The sequence below is a fragment of the Narcine bancroftii genome, chromosome 5 (assembly GCF_036971445.1).
Source record: "Narcine bancroftii isolate sNarBan1 chromosome 5, sNarBan1.hap1, whole genome shotgun sequence".
NCBI lineage: Eukaryota > Metazoa > Chordata > Chondrichthyes > Torpediniformes > Narcinidae > Narcine > Narcine bancroftii.
In genome coordinates, this window is record NC_091473.1 from 44801441 (window position 1) to 44817558 (window position 16118).

General features: G+C 41.5%; 1 protein-coding gene across 10 annotated transcripts in view; it reads left to right on the forward strand.

The window, feature by feature from the left end:
• sema3h (sema domain, immunoglobulin domain (Ig), short basic domain, secreted, (semaphorin) 3H) overlaps positions 1 to 16118 on the forward strand; it is a 329841-nt gene that overhangs the window by 19436 nt on the left and 294287 nt on the right. For 2 of the 10 annotated variants that reach the window (XM_069937313.1, XM_069937314.1), the window contains exons 1-2: positions 6532 to 6890; positions 7056 to 7363. The exons of 1 other annotated variant lie outside the window; for it this stretch is intronic. In XM_069937313.1, the coding sequence (XP_069793414.1) occupies positions 7192 to 7363 (172 nt within the window). In that variant the 5' untranslated portion in view covers positions 6532 to 6890; positions 7056 to 7191. Of the gene's footprint in view, positions 1 to 6309; positions 6481 to 6527; positions 6891 to 7055; positions 7364 to 16118 lie in introns of those variants that run through there. 7 more of the 10 variants (XM_069937304.1, XM_069937307.1, XM_069937306.1 and 4 more) reach the window with 6 other exon arrangements.

Sequence of the window (16118 nt, forward strand, 5' to 3'; positions counted from 1 at the left end):
CTGTAATAAAGTGACTAGAACTGAACAAAATATTCCAAATGTAGTCTCACTAGAGCTGCAACATTATCTCATGATTCCTGAACTCAATCCCATAACCAATGAAGTCCAGCATACCATAAGCCTTCTTATATATCCTATCAACTTGCGAGGCAACTTTCAGAAATCTGTGGATTTGGACCCCAAGGTCGCTCGGTTTTTCCACAATGTTCAGTATCTTACCATTAATCAAGTACTTTGCCTTCAAGTTTGATCTTCCAAAATTCATCACCTCACATGTATCCAGATTGAACTCCATTTGCTACTTTTCTGCTCATTGCTGCATTCCACCTATATCCTGTTGTAACCCAGGGTTAGCACCAGAACGAATGTTAAAGGAGGTATTAGGGTAACAGGGTGGGGCACAGTCTTACAGTTGTAAACTCGCTCAGTGGGGGGGAATGGAGTGCTGGCGGCAGCCTATCTGCTGAGCAGATGTAGTAAACCTCTTCCGTCCCTATGACTTAGCAGCCAAAAGCACTGCTTTTACTGAGTGGGGAGTCACTAGCGTGTCCAACTGGACGCTAGTGATGCTTGACGCATGCTAATGAGTAGGGGTGGGTCTGACTGTGTGTGATAGCTGTGAGCGTATAGGGGCACAGCACCTCGCAAGGGGGTCCATGCCAAGAATGCCACCTTGGCACTGACCATGTAGTAACATATAACAACCTTCAACATTATCCACAACGCCTCCAATCTTTGTATCATCTGCAGACTTACTGACCCATCCCTCTACTTCTTTGTCAAGGTCATTTATAAAAATCATAAAGAGTAGGGATCCAAAGCAGATCCATGTGTAACTCCACTGGTCACTGGCATCCAGACAGAATACTTTCCATCCACTACCACTTTTTTTTCAACAGGGAAGCCAATTCTGAATCCACACAGCCTCATGACTTTCTGAATGAGTCTTCCATGGGAGACCTTGTCAAATGCCTTACTAAAATCCATATACATCACATCTACCATCTTAGTTTCATCAATTTCTTTTGTTACCTCCTCAAAATACTCAATTTGGCTTGTGAGGCATGACATTCTCTTCACAAAGCCATGCTAACTATCTTTGAGTACTTCTTTAAATCCTCATAAATCCTATCCTTAAGACTCCAATAGTTTTCCCACCACTGATGTAAGACTCACTGGTCTATAATTCTCAGGATTCTTCCTATTACCTTATTAAACAAGGGGACAATACAAAAATAATTGCCAGTGTCCCAGCAAACTCTTCCCTCCCTTCCATAGCAAACTGGAGTATATTTCATCAGGTCCAGAGGACTTGTGAGTCTTAATGTTTTAAGAACATCCAGCACTTCCTCGTTCTTAATTTCAATATGGTACAGCACATAAGCTCATTCTATTCTGATCTCACCTTGACTATCCCTTATTTTATTTGGGTTAATACTGAGGCAAAGTATTCATTATGTTCCTTCCTCATCCCATCATAATTAGCCCTTCCTCAATTAAATACTTGACCATTTTTTCTGCTTTTATTCTTGCCAATAGCTATGCTGAAGCTCAGGGAGTTGTGGTCACTCACCAAAATGCTCCCCCACTGAGAGGCCTGTCACCTGACCAAGTTCATTATTTAGGTTCATAGATCCAGTAAGACCTCTCTTCTGGTTGTACAGGATTGCCTTCTGTTTGTTATAAGGCAGACAAAGAGTCGTCATTAGTGTTGCCCAATGCCCCTTATTGTAAAATAAAAAGAGAGTCCCTTCAGAGTCACTGAGTATCCATGGTTTCATCTCCAGTGCTCCTGCAGCCTCTGCTACTGCACAAACTCCTGTTCAACATGAACTTCAGATCCAAATCTTTGATATGATGAGGAAACCTTCAACACTCAAGGCCTTTTGGAATCCCTTCCTGCCCTGAGCATATTCTCAAATCCTGGTTCCAATACCTGGTTCACATCAGCCAGTCTTCAGCAGCACACAGCCTGACCACAAGTCACCCACACCCTGTGTGAGTTCTTCAGTTCCTGAGCCCCTCACAGGTCCACTGCAATGGTCACCATCCAGTAGGTTTGTCTCCTCTGCTTCTTCTTCTCATCAGAGTGTTCTCCCCATTTCTGGTACCATGCAATGCTCCACAGTATATGCTGAGCATAGGCAAGGCCATCTTGGGCACAGACCTCCATGACTGCAGGGTTTTCCTTGCAAACACCATCGACTCCTTTAACAGGTCATTTAAAGCCTGAAACACCTGCATTATGACTGGACGGTTGAACCCTTTGAGCAGTCCTGTCTCAGTTCTCTACTTTCCACAGGTCTGCACCAGTGGCAGTGTTGTCATTACAGCACATAATAGCATGAAATCACCTAGGATTATCTGATCTCGGAAGCTAAGCAGGTATAGGACTGGTCAGTACTTGGAGAGAAGACTGCCTTGGACAGAACACCAAGGTTTCAATGAGGGGTGCTGGACAAAGTGGCGACTCTTGTCTGCATTACAATAGACAAAAGAATTTCATGTATGTTACATTCTAAATGTAGTATTACATGACAATACGAAACCTTTACCGCTGCTCCGGCAGCACCACCATTTCTGCTGTAATCAATTAAAACATAACACTATTTTCACAATCTGCCACACAGATTCATCCACAGGGCCCAAGGTTTATGGAAATTGTCTTCAGGAATCATGCCCTTCCCTCAAAACCATTCCTGAAGATAAAGTCCCATCTTGACCTGTAGATGGCAGTGGGGTATTGTTTATCGTGGGGCATGTATGTTGATAGAAAACTTACTGTGGAAATTTATTACTATAATTCCTCTTGGGCAATGAACGTATAGGTTTTCACCCTGCCCGCTAATGTTGCTCTGTGAAATAGCACACATTCTCATATGAAGTGACAATGCTGCCACTTGTCTCCACCAGTATGAGTAGGGCAAGGAGCTTGGAGTTGATTTCCTTTAAACTTGACATTTTGAGTAAGATCCTCCCAGTATAAATTAATCGTCCAAAGCACCAGATGGCATTGCTTTCTGCTTTTCCATGTGTAGTGATAAACCAATCTTCAATCCCTTCAGTCTCACTCCTGCTTTTCACAAGTGTATCAGATCCTGAACCTCAAGGGGTTTCCACTGTGAAATCCGATACACATTACCAGATGGAACAACATTATTTAAGTTTGACAAGATGTCCAGTGCAATCTGAGAATAGTTATTGCATTGATCAATAGTACTTTGAGTGACAACATTTGAATAGCCATTGAAAGTCATTGATATCATGAATGTGGTTTAAAAAAAATTCTGAAGAAGTTTACTTGCAATTACATATCCTTTTATTTGCAATACTAAACTCTCAAGTATATTTTCTCTGTATTCATGTTTGTGCAGATTAAGGAGTTGTGTGGCAGAACTCCAATTCTACAGATGAAAGCAGTGAGAAAGAACTTGCAATTGTTTCTTTATGTCCTAAGGATGTCTCAAAACACTTTATAATCAATTAACTGCTGTTAAAGTGTTGTCATATAAAGTGTGGCAATGTAAACATTAACATCCTGCCTGTGTTACTGGACTATTGACTCAGAGGTTTGGATTAATGATCCAGAGGTATCTCACCAAGGAATTCAAACTTCACCAGGGAAGGTGAAGAATTTAAGTACAGCTAATTAATTAAGTAGTCCAGAATAAAAAAAAAATCTCACACTGGTGTGGGGGACAGTGATGTGAATAGACTGTTGTTGAAAGTCCAATCAGTTCTCTTTAAAGCAGCACATTTTTATCCTTACTTGGTCTGGTTTTTGTGGGTCTTATCTAAAAGCAACGGTCTTCTTATGTGATATTAAAGCAATGAGGGGATCTATCAACTTCACAAAACAACTAGGTTTAGTTAACACATGTTGGGCTTTTATTGTTGAATGCAACATGACATGAGAACATTTGCTTTAAATAGCATCCTTTAAGGACCTCAGGATATACTTTTATAGCCAATAAAGTATTTTTGGTGTTGAGCCACAGTCAATACACTAATTAAAACAGCTAATTCATGCATAATATTGCAAGAGTTAATGGGTGTGTGATTCCCAAGCTTTTTTTCAATATAGGGAACTTTATGGTTACCAGATAGAGAAGACAGGATTTCAGCTTGATATTCCATTCAATAGTGCATAATTCCCTCCAATCTTCAGTGGAGATTCAGACTAGATACAAAAGTGCAAGAGCTGAGATTTGAACTTGCAAACTATCTGAGTTTGCTCATTGAGTTAAACTTACTCATAAACATGGAAAGGGAGGAATGGGAAGCAATGAAATAATGACAAGGTAAGCCATTTAACATATCATTTGAAGGGTAAGAGCTAAACAGCATAATGGAGTTTATGTTTGTGGCATTATTTGAATGGTGACGTGGAATTTTTGCATCCCCTCAACATTAGAACCTAAGCATCACCTTCTTGACTACATATCTCACCTTTTTCCTTCCTCCCCAAAGATTTCATTAAAGTCTGAAACTCCTCTTGAAAAGTAGGATTCAAACTCACAATCTTCAAGCTGCTACAAGAATCACACAAAAGACAAAATTGCAACCAGAACTTTTAAATGTTCAACATTAGGGCTGAAGACCTTTCTAAGCATTGTATAATGAATCTAGAGACCAACCATTCACAACTGTCTGTACACATGATCCAGATTTCCTCTCCATCTGGTTCCATCTGCCCTTCTCCTCTCCCCTAATGATTTCCTTACTTATCAGATCCCAGCACCTGGTCATCTTCTCTGAGCAGCTACCTCCACCTTCACCCCCCTCTCTCTACCTGGCTCCATCACATGAACAAGAGCAGTATGAGTGCCAGAAATGTTGAAGTGACTGAGTCATTTCCTGTCAAAAGGTTCTCCACATCAGGTGTGTGAAAAATACGATTTGCCTGGATGAGAACATCTTTAACAATGCTTGGAAAAACTCTTTGCCATCCAGAAGAAAGGAGTCCTCTTGGGTGACATGCTATCCACAGCCGCCTTCCAGTGCATCATGGCTGTAGTATGAATCATGTACAAAAGGCACCATGGTAACTCCACCAAACATTCAAAAACACCTCTCACATCCATGACATTCACTTAGAAGGTCAATAGGAATCGGTACAAGGAAATGCTACTGTCTGCAATGCAAATTTCACCACCAGGAGTCCTTGATATTGAAGTATAGAACACTACAGTACAGCACAGGCTCTTTAGCCCTCGATTTTATGGTGACCTTTATATTCCTACCAAATTTTTTTTTAAATGAAAGCCCTCACTTTTTTCTGCATACATGTACCTGTCTAATAGTCACTTAAACAATCCCAATGTTTCAGCCTCCAATACCACCCTGGCAAAGCACAACTCTGTGTAAAAATAAATAAAAACGTGCCCCTAATGTTTCCCCTAAACTTTCCTCCCTTCATTTTGCCCAGATGTCCTCTAGTGGTTGTTACTCCTGCCCTGGGAAAAAGGAGTTGGGTGTCTACCTTATCTATGCCTCTCAGAATAGAATCTTGTAGACCTCTTTTAAGTCACCTCTCATCCTTCTATGGTCCAAAGTGCATGTCATCCACCATATTGTTAAGAGGTCAAACTACTGGAACTTCCATTCCAAAATCCAACAAATGTTGTTTCATAGGCCAGGAATTAGGGGAAGGGTTCAACAAATCCCATAATGTTTTAAAAAAAACATTTGTATCTCAACATAGCAAAGGTTCTAAAATTCTTCTTGAAATAATTACTTTTCAATTGTAATTATTATCAAGAGACTTTCCACGACTTTTTGATTTAACTTCTAAACAAGCTAGACCTAATTAAAGACCCAAGAAAAGAGCAAACAACAGAGAAGCTGCAAATGATCATGGAGAGAAATGGATAGTCAACGTTTCGGGGCGGGTCCACACCAGAACCGGTGTCTGCCAATTTCTCCATCTCTGTCTGGCTTGCCGAGTCCCTCCACTTTCTCATTCATAACCCCAATTATAAATAAATGCCCCTTGCTTCTACCATCGGTAACCGATTCGTTGAGCTCTTTGGAAAGACTTTATCTTTTAATCACCCGAAAAGCAATTCTAAAAGGAATACGAGCCAAATGTATGCAGTTTCCACCAGGACGTGTTATGTAACCCTTACACACCCCCCTCCCCCCCCCCCACAACCACATGTGGAACCCGCGCTGCCACTGCTCCAGACTCATATTTCAGTTGGTCTTTTGGTGATCGTTCTTGTGACATTGCCATTAAAACCAATGAGCGCTGTCAAGTGCTTCCGTGGAAGGAAGCAATTAATTACTGGTATCCGTGTCTCCGGAGTCTCCCTCGCAGACCCACGCGGCCTCGGAGCGGTAATAGAGCACAGAGTGAAGTGCCGGCAGCCCACTCTCACATGAGGACATCTGCGCGGTCACAGGGTGACACACGCTCGCAGCAGGTTTGCTGGCAGGCATCCGGGATCATCCGCCTCCAACATTCAAACAAGAGCAAGGGTAAATGGAATTCAGCCTTTCATTGCTGTCGGCACAACATTTCTCTTGAGGGCACTGGAAACATTGGGAGTAATCACAAATTGTCTGTGTGGTCACAGCAAGGCGTGTGACTGATAAAAGAATTGATGGATATAAACCTCAGCGGCGAACGTGAGTGACAGTCGAGTTTCCATCGACGGATGAATGAGAGAGGGCGTGTTCCTAGCTCTCCCTCTCTCTCTCTCTCTCTGTCATTCTCCCTCCCTCTCAGTCCGCTAAGGACAGGCAGACGACACGCACTAAAAGAATAGTCGGAGCACCTGGCAAAAGGGGGAGCCAAGAATCAAAGTAGGGAGATAACTCTTGCCTCAAACTCTTTCGCTTTTGACAGACAGAGGGAGGTGAAGTTGACGTGTGCCCGACAAAAGGCGGTGAGTGTTTCGAAGCTTTTGACAGCCCCTAACTGCGCGCTTGTGACCCTCACATTCAAAGAGGTTAATTGAGAGGAACAAGAGTTGAAACTTCTGTAGTTGCCCTTTGCATTGAAGGGGGTCAGTTAAAGTGAAACCTGAATGTTTTGGGTTTTTTTTTTGCAGCTGCTTCTTCTTCACTTCTCCTGTCAACCCCTTCATCCTGAGATCTGCGCAGGCACCGCATCAACGTTTTGAGGACTTGCTTCTGTGACTTACTGGAATAGACTTTGGAAAAAGAAAAGTGACTGCGCCCCGTACGATGTTGAGAATCAAGTGGGTTCATCGTTCAACTGCGGGTCCTAGTGGATGTTGCTTCACCTTCAGTCCCCGCAGGCTCATGACCATCATCCTGATGTTGCTGCCTTGGCTTGGGGACAGGCTGGCGAGCGCATGGAGGCCATCGCAAGCCCGGCTCCGGCTCACCTTCTCAGGTAGAGTTCAGATTATCGAAGCTTTCTTTCTCAGTGGCTACGCTTTGGACCTTTCCTTAATGTATACTACTACCCGCAAGGACACTGCCCTAGTTTTAAGGGGTAATGTCCACGTCAGCTGCAGGCTCGTTTGTGGCTGACAAGTCCGATGCGGGACAGGCAGACACGGTTGCAGCGGTTGCAGGGGAAAATTGGTTGGTTGGGGTTGGGTGTTGGGTTTTTCCTCCTTTGTCTTTTGTCAGTGAGGTGGGCTCTGCGGTCTTCTTCAAAGGAGGTTGCTGCCCGCTGAACTGTGAGGCGTCAAGATACACGGTTTGAGGCGATATCAGCCCACTGGCGGTGGTCAATGTGGCAGGCACCAAGAGATTTCTTTAGGCAGTCCTTGTACCTCTTCTTTGGTACACCTCTCTCTCGGTGGCCAGTGGAGAGCTCGCCATATAACACAATCTTGGGAAGGCGATGGTCCTCCATTCTGGAGACGTGACCTACCCAGCGCAGTTGGATCTTCAGCAGCGTGAATTCGATGCTGTCGGCCTCTGCCCTCTCGAGTACTTCGATGTTAGGGATGAAGTCGCTCCAATGAATGTTGAGGATGGAGCGGAGACAACGCTGGTGGAAGCGTTCTAGGAGCCGTAGGTGATGCCGGTAGAGGACCCATGATTCGGAGCCGAACAGGAGTGTGGGTATGACAACGGCTCCGTATACGCTAATCTTTGTGAGGTTTTTCAGTTGGTTGTTTTTCCAGACTCTTTTGTGTAGTCTTCCAAAGGCGCTATTTGCCTTGGTGAGTCTGTTGTCTATCTCGTTGTCGATCCTTTCCTTGCAGCTTTGCATTGTACTCATGTATGTGACAATAAACTATTATTCATTACTATTCCAACTCTCAATTTCTCACTATCTCTGCACCTTTTTTTCCTTCCCGTTTGCTTTCTGTTTCAGCCACTGTCTATCTCCTAATCTCTCGAATTGTGTGTTTGTGATGTATTTCTTCTATTTTCTCTGATTCAGTTTCTGCTAACCCTTCTCTGCTGTTTTCTCAAATTCAAGTCTCTCTTGTGGATAATACTAGTTCTCTCACTCTCTTCCTTTTTAAAATTCTATATTATTTTGTTTATAGATCCCCTGTCTCCTCTCCTCTGGCATATCAACATATTGTTTCCCTCCTTAGTCTTCTAGTCTCATGGTCCAGACATTTGGAAGACCACACCCTGTTCATTATTCATTAGTTTCTCAAATATCACAGTCTTGACAGGTTTTCTTAAACTAATGTCAAACATGTGTTTTATGAAAAGTTATTACAATTGAATAATGTCATTTGAAATCAGCTCCAGTGTTCCCTGTTTGTAACCCATTAATGGAAACATTAGTTTTGTTGGACAGTTACCTTCTAGCTTGGTGACAACAGTGTTACTGTTTGGTGTGTTTAAATGTTAACTGACTGTTCAATAGAAATTCCAAGTCATTTCTTATGAACTATTATCTACCCAATTAATTCTATGACAAGAAAGGAAAGATTTTCTGCTTTACTGTGCCTTTCTTATGACCCAGAGTGCTTTAACAGCCTCCATTGATTTTGTACACAGCAATTTCCCATAAATAAGATAATCATCCTTTTCTTCCTATAGATGCTGGATGACCTAATTAATTTCTCTGGTTCTTTTGTGTATTGCACTACAATCACAGCATCTGCAGACTTTCCTGTTTAATGGTCAGATGGTTTGTTTTAGATGTAGTTGAGTTATCCAGCCTGGAAACTGGCCCTTCAGCCCAATTCAACTAAGTCGCCTACCTGAGCTTGTCCCATTTTCTTCTGTATTTGGCCTATTTTCCTTTAACCTTTCATTGTACAGATACTCTTTGATGAACTCAAGCCATTGCTCTCATCCGTAGGTTTCTTGTGTCAATATCATTTACAGATTGCTCCCATCATGACAGACAGCCTGCAGCTGTTGATATTACACTCCAGTGCTTTAAGGACTAAAATATATAAGCTAGTTTTGAAAGCTATGTTTGTTCTGTTGTTTGCGTTTTAACAGAGCCCAGTGCATTTAGTGCAAAATATTCAGGTGATAGAATTTATCTTTGGGTACGTTTCCATATGGGGCACTGATGCTCCTTTTAAGTAGAGTCCTGCAGTAAGAAGGAACTCTCAACCTGAACAATAATGGACAAGAGTGCTCATTGTACAGAGTTCTCTGATGGGTAAAAGACAGGTTATCTTTTGTTAATTCATCCCTGTTTATGAAGCTCCTGAGGTAATTCTCAACCAACATCTTCTGAGAGTGGAGGGGGGATTTAGTGGATGTCACAGTCATTGAACATTCATCTTATGCTTAAGGTCCTTAAGAAGTGAGATCACCTGCAGACAACAGATGGTCAGTATAATTTTGTGTTACACTCATTGAGGGACACATTAATATTCATGGACAGAATTCCCAAATTCAATGAGAATGGCAACCAGATGGTAATTCATGTTAGAAATCTATGTGATCCCATGAATGATTGAACCCCAAATTTTGGTGCCCCCTTCTGGTCCTTTGAAAAAGTATATCTATTATCCTTATCTTCATTGGTCAGTCTTGGATTCAGATGATATAAATACAAAAACTGAAGGTTGAGTAATTTAGAATTGCTGATTTATCTGGGAATAGATCATCCATCTCTCCATGCAGTTTTGAAATTCTCCTTTATAGTATTAAATCTACATTTATTAAAAAAAGCTGTCCTGCCTGAAACCCCTGAACCATAGTAATGTGTTGTCTCTTTAACTGCTTCTTAAATTGCTAAGCAAGCCTTTCAGTTGTATCCAACTCCTGTGGGAAAATATATGAAAAGGTAATGGACCATGAGGCTTTGAAATAGATCTTGGATTAAGATGTGATGTCATTTTCCCAGCCCAACTAATTCTGAATAAATTATTGCTCTTTAGTCATAATGCCTTCATATTGGACACCAATTGGAATAAGTACCAAGGCCACAGAATGTATACTGAGAGAACATTCATGTTCATAATTGAGTATCTCAGAAACACCAAGAAAGACTGAATCCCAGTGGGTCTAAATGCAAGACCAGATATGGAACCTGGGTTCAAATACACCACTATCTGTTTGTAGGTTCTCCCCGTGTCTGCATGGATTTTCTACAGGTGCTCTGGTTTCCTCCCACCTTCCAAAATGTATGGGATTGCAGGTTAATTTGGGTGTAATAAGATGGCATAGGTTTAAATGGTTTAAATTGGCTTCTACCATACTGTAAAAAAAAACAGTTCAGAAATGGGACAAACTTGCATGATCTAATTCTCCCCAGCATACTGATCACAGATGCATTTGTTCATGGCTTTGAGAAGATTGAGAGGGGATCTCATAGAGACATATAAAATTCTGGCAGGACTGGACAGAATGGATGCAGATGGGATGTTTCCAATGATGGGAAAATCCAGAACCCGGGGCCATGGTTTGAGGATAATAGGCAAACCATTTAGAACCGAGATGAGGAGGAATTTCTTTACCCAGAGGGTGGTGAATCTGTGGAATTCATTGCCACAGAGGGCAGTAGAGGCAGGTTCATTAAATATATTTAAGAGGGAATTAGATCTATTTCTTCACTATAAGGGTATTAAAGGTTACGGAGAGAAGGCGGGAACGGGGTACTGAACTTTAAGATCAGCCATGATCTCGTTGAATGGCGGAGCAGGCTCGAAGGGTCGAATGACCTACTCCTGCTCCTATCTTCTATGTTTCTATGTTAAGTGACCATCCCATTTTCCTGTGGAAAAAAAAACTAGAGTCTCATCCTGGCATGTAGAATTTTTTTTCTCTGGCACTGGACCAGACTAAATGGGATACGTCTGAATAGATCAAACCAATCAAAACTGGGCACCCATGTGGCAGCATTAGTCATTAGTTTCATCAGAATTTTTCATTCCATCACCAGTTGTAAAAACATGGGGTAGTATTTCCTTCACTCTCCCATCATTATCATTGATGGCCATGGATGTGCTTGTCAGTGACTTAAAAATAAGGCTCCAATTTGTCAATTGTCTTCACAGTGGAATCAGCATTTGGTAAATGGAGCTAAGAGCCCTACAAATAATTGAAATTCTACACTGAAAAAGGAAAAGGATTTTTCTGCTGTGTTAGAATTCCATGGGTGCCAGACATCATTTGTTAACCTTGCTCTAATGCCATTTTTAAGTTGTGCAGCGAACCATTTATTTGTCTAATCAAGTTGGGAGAGCATTCTTTCTTTGGCTTGGCTTCACGGACGAAGATTTATGGAGGGGTAATGTCCACGTCAGCTGCAGGCTCGTTTGTGGCTGACAAGTCTGATGCAGGACAGGACACGGTTGCAGCGGTTGCAAGGGAAAATTGGTTGGTTGGGGTTGGGTGTTGGGTTTTCCCTCCTTTGTCTTTTGTCAGTGAGGTGGGCTCTGCAGTCTTCTTCAAAGGAGGTTGCTGCCTGCCGAACTGTGAGGTGCCAAGATGCATGGTTTGAAGCGATATCAGCCCACTGGTGGTGGTCAATGTGGCAGGCACCAAGAGATTTCTTTAGGCAGTCCTTGTACCTCTTCTTTGGTGCACCTCTGTCACGGTGGCCAATGGAGAGCTCGCCATATAACACGATCTTGGGAAGGCGATGGTCCTCCATTCTGGAGACGTGACCTACCCAGCGCACTTGGATCTTCAGCAGTGTGGATTCGATGCTGTTGGCCTCTGCCATCTCGAGAACTTCGATGTTAGGGATGCAGTCGCTCCAATGAATGTTGAGGATGGAGCGGAGACAATGCTGGTGGAAGCGTTCTAGGAGCCGTAGGTGATGCCGGTAGAGGACCCATGATTCGGAGCCGAACAGGAGTGTGGGTATGACAACGGCTCTGTATGCGCTTATCTTTGTGCTGTTTTTCAGTTGGTTGTTTTTCCAGACTCTTTTGTGTAGTCTTCCAAAGGCGCTATTTGCCTTGGCAAGTCTGTTGTCTATCTCGTTGTCGATCCTTGCATCCGATGAAATGGTGCAGCTGAGATAGGTAAACTGGTTGACAGTTTTGAGTTTTTTGAGCATTACATTTGATTCTTATGCACCCAATTCTGATCCTTTCACATGTTCATTTCCACCAGGGATCTCCAGATAACAATTAGTTACAAGCAAATTTTAACTTGCCCTCTCACCCTCAGGTATGAGAGTGCAGTATACCTTGGCCCTCTGATTTTACCCTCTGTTGAATAATAGTGATAGCTAATTGTGGTACCTCAAGCCACTCTGAGATTCAAGGATCTTGCTGTCCTTCTTCTCCCAATAACAACTCAGCGTGTTAAAAGGGAAAAAGCATTTTTTTTTCAATCAAGCAGCATTAATTGAACTCAAGTTTTATGATATTCCAAGTTTAAAATAAAGAGTACAATATTACTTTTAAACCTGTTTCATTCCACAACCTCCAGGAATAAAATAATGAACCATTTCCAGCCTTTGGCAGATTTGGAGCAACTATAGATCTGTAAGAAGTAGGAAGTTTATGATGGCAAATATGATAATGATGGCCAATACTTGATTGTAAACTGGATAGATTTTTTTTTGCCCCAGAGCAGAAGATGAATGTTATTTTTAAGGGATTAACATCTGAAAATTATCAGAAAATCTCATTGGTAGCTCTCTGACTTCTAAGTCAGAAAATAGTGGGTCGAAGACCCAGACAAGAATCTGACCATAAACTCTACTCAGATATTCCAAGGAAAAAAATGAAGATTTCCTTTTTGGAACTGCATATCTCACATGTTTAGACTAGCAACTGAACATACATGTTATATATTGGTTTGATGAAGAGTAATACTTTTTTTGTCTAAGGTATCCTTTAACAGGTGTCACTAACTGGTTATTGCCACATTGATGTTTATAGGTGGGAGGAGACAAGAGATGATCGGGTAATGGACAGAAGAATGTAGGAGAGGCAGACACAGGAAGAAACTACTGGGGAGGAAGTTGGAGGAAAGCCTCTCTTTGTCTTTTTAAAATTTAATGTTACTGTACTCCATATCTCATAGTTGGCTTTTCAAATTTTTTAATATCTCTGAACATGGAGTGACCAATATAAACATTCAAGTTTATTGCTACAGAGGTTTCTCCTCAGCCTGTTCAGTGTGTGTATTCATTGGTACCTCTTAAATCAAGCTGATTCTGGTGTAGGCTTTCATCTCTGTTGACACTGTGGACTTTGAGCAGGTAATTCTAAATGTACTGTCGGGCATTCACCTCACATGGCTGAAATATCCTTTCTATCATGGTGTGTTAATATACATCCATTTCACCTCTGGGGTCAAAGCCAATTTTTAGATCAGACTAATGGGATAAAAGCATTTTTTCTCAAAATTATTTTAAAATAATTATTTTATCTCAAAATTGCCAGCACCTGAACTACTTCAGAACCTGAGGAAATTCTGGCATGCCACCAGCATTCTTCAACAACTACCAGAGGTGCACCTTTGAAAGTATCCTGTCAGGGTGCATTACAGGATCTACTCTGTCCAGTCTGCAAGAAAGTGCAGAGAGGAGTGAACCTGGCTTAAGCCATCACTCGTATCCCCTGAACTCCATCAACTCAATTTATAACCCTCATTGCAGCCAATACAAAAAAAGACTCGCCCCACTCCGGCCACTCCCACTCCTCTTGCTAGGATGGAGTGGGAGTGTCTGAGATCGTGCACCCCCAGATTCAAGGACAGTTTCTGACCTGCTGTTCTCAGTTTCCTGAATGAGTGTCACACCAGTTGCCTTTGGTCTGTACTAACTGATTTCTCTCGAAACTTGGCACTCTGTTCAGTGTTTTGATTCTGTTCTATGCATTGGCTGACCAGCAGGACAACTCTCAAAACAAACTTTCTCAGTACACCATGGTCTGTGACAATAACCTTGAACTTGAGGTCAATCTTGGCAACTTACAGTTATAGAAAGAAAATATGAGGCTTGGCAAATTAAATGTAGTCACTTCAATTTCAGGAGGTCCAAACAAATTAGCATTTGCCAGAAAAGCAAATACTGTCATGAACCACATAACGTCCGTTCAGGCAATATACATCTGTGGTCCCATAAGATTATCATAGGATATCCATTACCTATTTCAGTCTTTATGGTGTGCATGTTTTTATGTTGGAAATTGAAATCGGTATGAGTTAATGATTTCATTGAAGCAAAGTAATTATCCGGTTATGTCTGCTATGTCCCGTTCTCCGATCGGAATACGGGGCGTAGCAGACGTAACCAGATAATATGGGGTTCACACAACGTCCAAATCGCATAACATCCTATTTCATAGAACGTATCGTGGACATTAAGCGATGCATGACTGTATAGTTCATTATTATTGGTGCTAAAATTGAGACTAGTTGTGGAAGAGGCAGCAGAATCAAAGTATGAACTTGGAAGTTTTAAGTTTTTTAAAATTTAGGCATACAGCACGGTAACAGGCTTTTTCAGTCCACAAGCACGTGCCGCCCAATTACACCCAATTAACCTATAACTCCCAGCACATTTTTGAATGGTGGGAGGAAACCAAAGCCCCCGGGGAAAACCCACACAAACACGGGGAGAATGTACCAACTCCTTACAGACAGCATGGGATTTGAACCCTGGTCCCCATCGCTGGTGCTGTAACAGCTTTGTACTAACCGCTACGTTAATCATGCCACGCCATAACCAAATAACTAGACACGTGATATGTAATTAAGCAGAGCAAATGAAATTTAAAGTAGGCAAATGTAATGTTCTATAAAGGACAGAAAAATAGATGTCATACATGCAAAGTCATTCCTGGAATAATAGTTAAAGATGAAAATGAACCAGACCTAGGACCTTTTGAAAACTCATGCTGAAGGTACAAATAATGAAATCAAGAAAACCAATAGGGACCAAATGATAGACCCAAAAGCAGTTAAAAGCTTTAAGTTAGCAAAGTTGTCTAGTATGGGAAGAACACAAACAAGAGAGTCATTCAACTGTAGTCGACATTGAACCCAGATTCAATGTCTGGGATCTAAGTACGAGGGAAAATTGAACTTTACAACAGTGGAAGTAATTGTGGAAATTTTACAGTCATAGAAAGAAAATATGAGAATTGGCAAATTAAATGTAAATCTTCCAAAGAATAGAATAAGTGTGACTGTCTCAGAAACGTACACATGGCCAAGTTTAGAAAAAGTTTCAAGTTGGAAACAGAAAGCACTGAAGTAAACAAAAAAAAATACATATGGTGATGGGAAATTTTTAGAATAATTTTGGAATAAGTGTAAGGCACTGGGCACAATGAACTCCTAATTCAGTTTTCAGATTTGTGGGTAGGGAGATTCAGTTCAGCTTCTTCATGAACATTCTAAAATCAAAGAAATACAATCCTGTTATAGTATATGGAAACAGTCCTTATAATTTAACCTGTTAATTACTGGCATTGCTGAATGTGATGCTAAACCTGAGCTGGAGCCCTTCTAAGAACTATGTACCTTTTCACTACTAAGCTGAACCTCGATATAGAATCAGATCAAGGCAAAAAAATAATGAAAGCATCAGTTCCTCAGTTTCCTGTTCCAATCATCCTGAGATTCTGGTAACATTTTGCATCCATGTACAGTAAAACCACTTGTATCTGGCACCTATGGCGATTGGTAGATGTCTGATAAGTGAATTTTCCGCTTGTTTGAGACTGCGTGTTGCGTGATTGGCGAACTAACGGTGAAGCTTGCATATTTTCTAACCTTTTTATTTTCCGTGATTT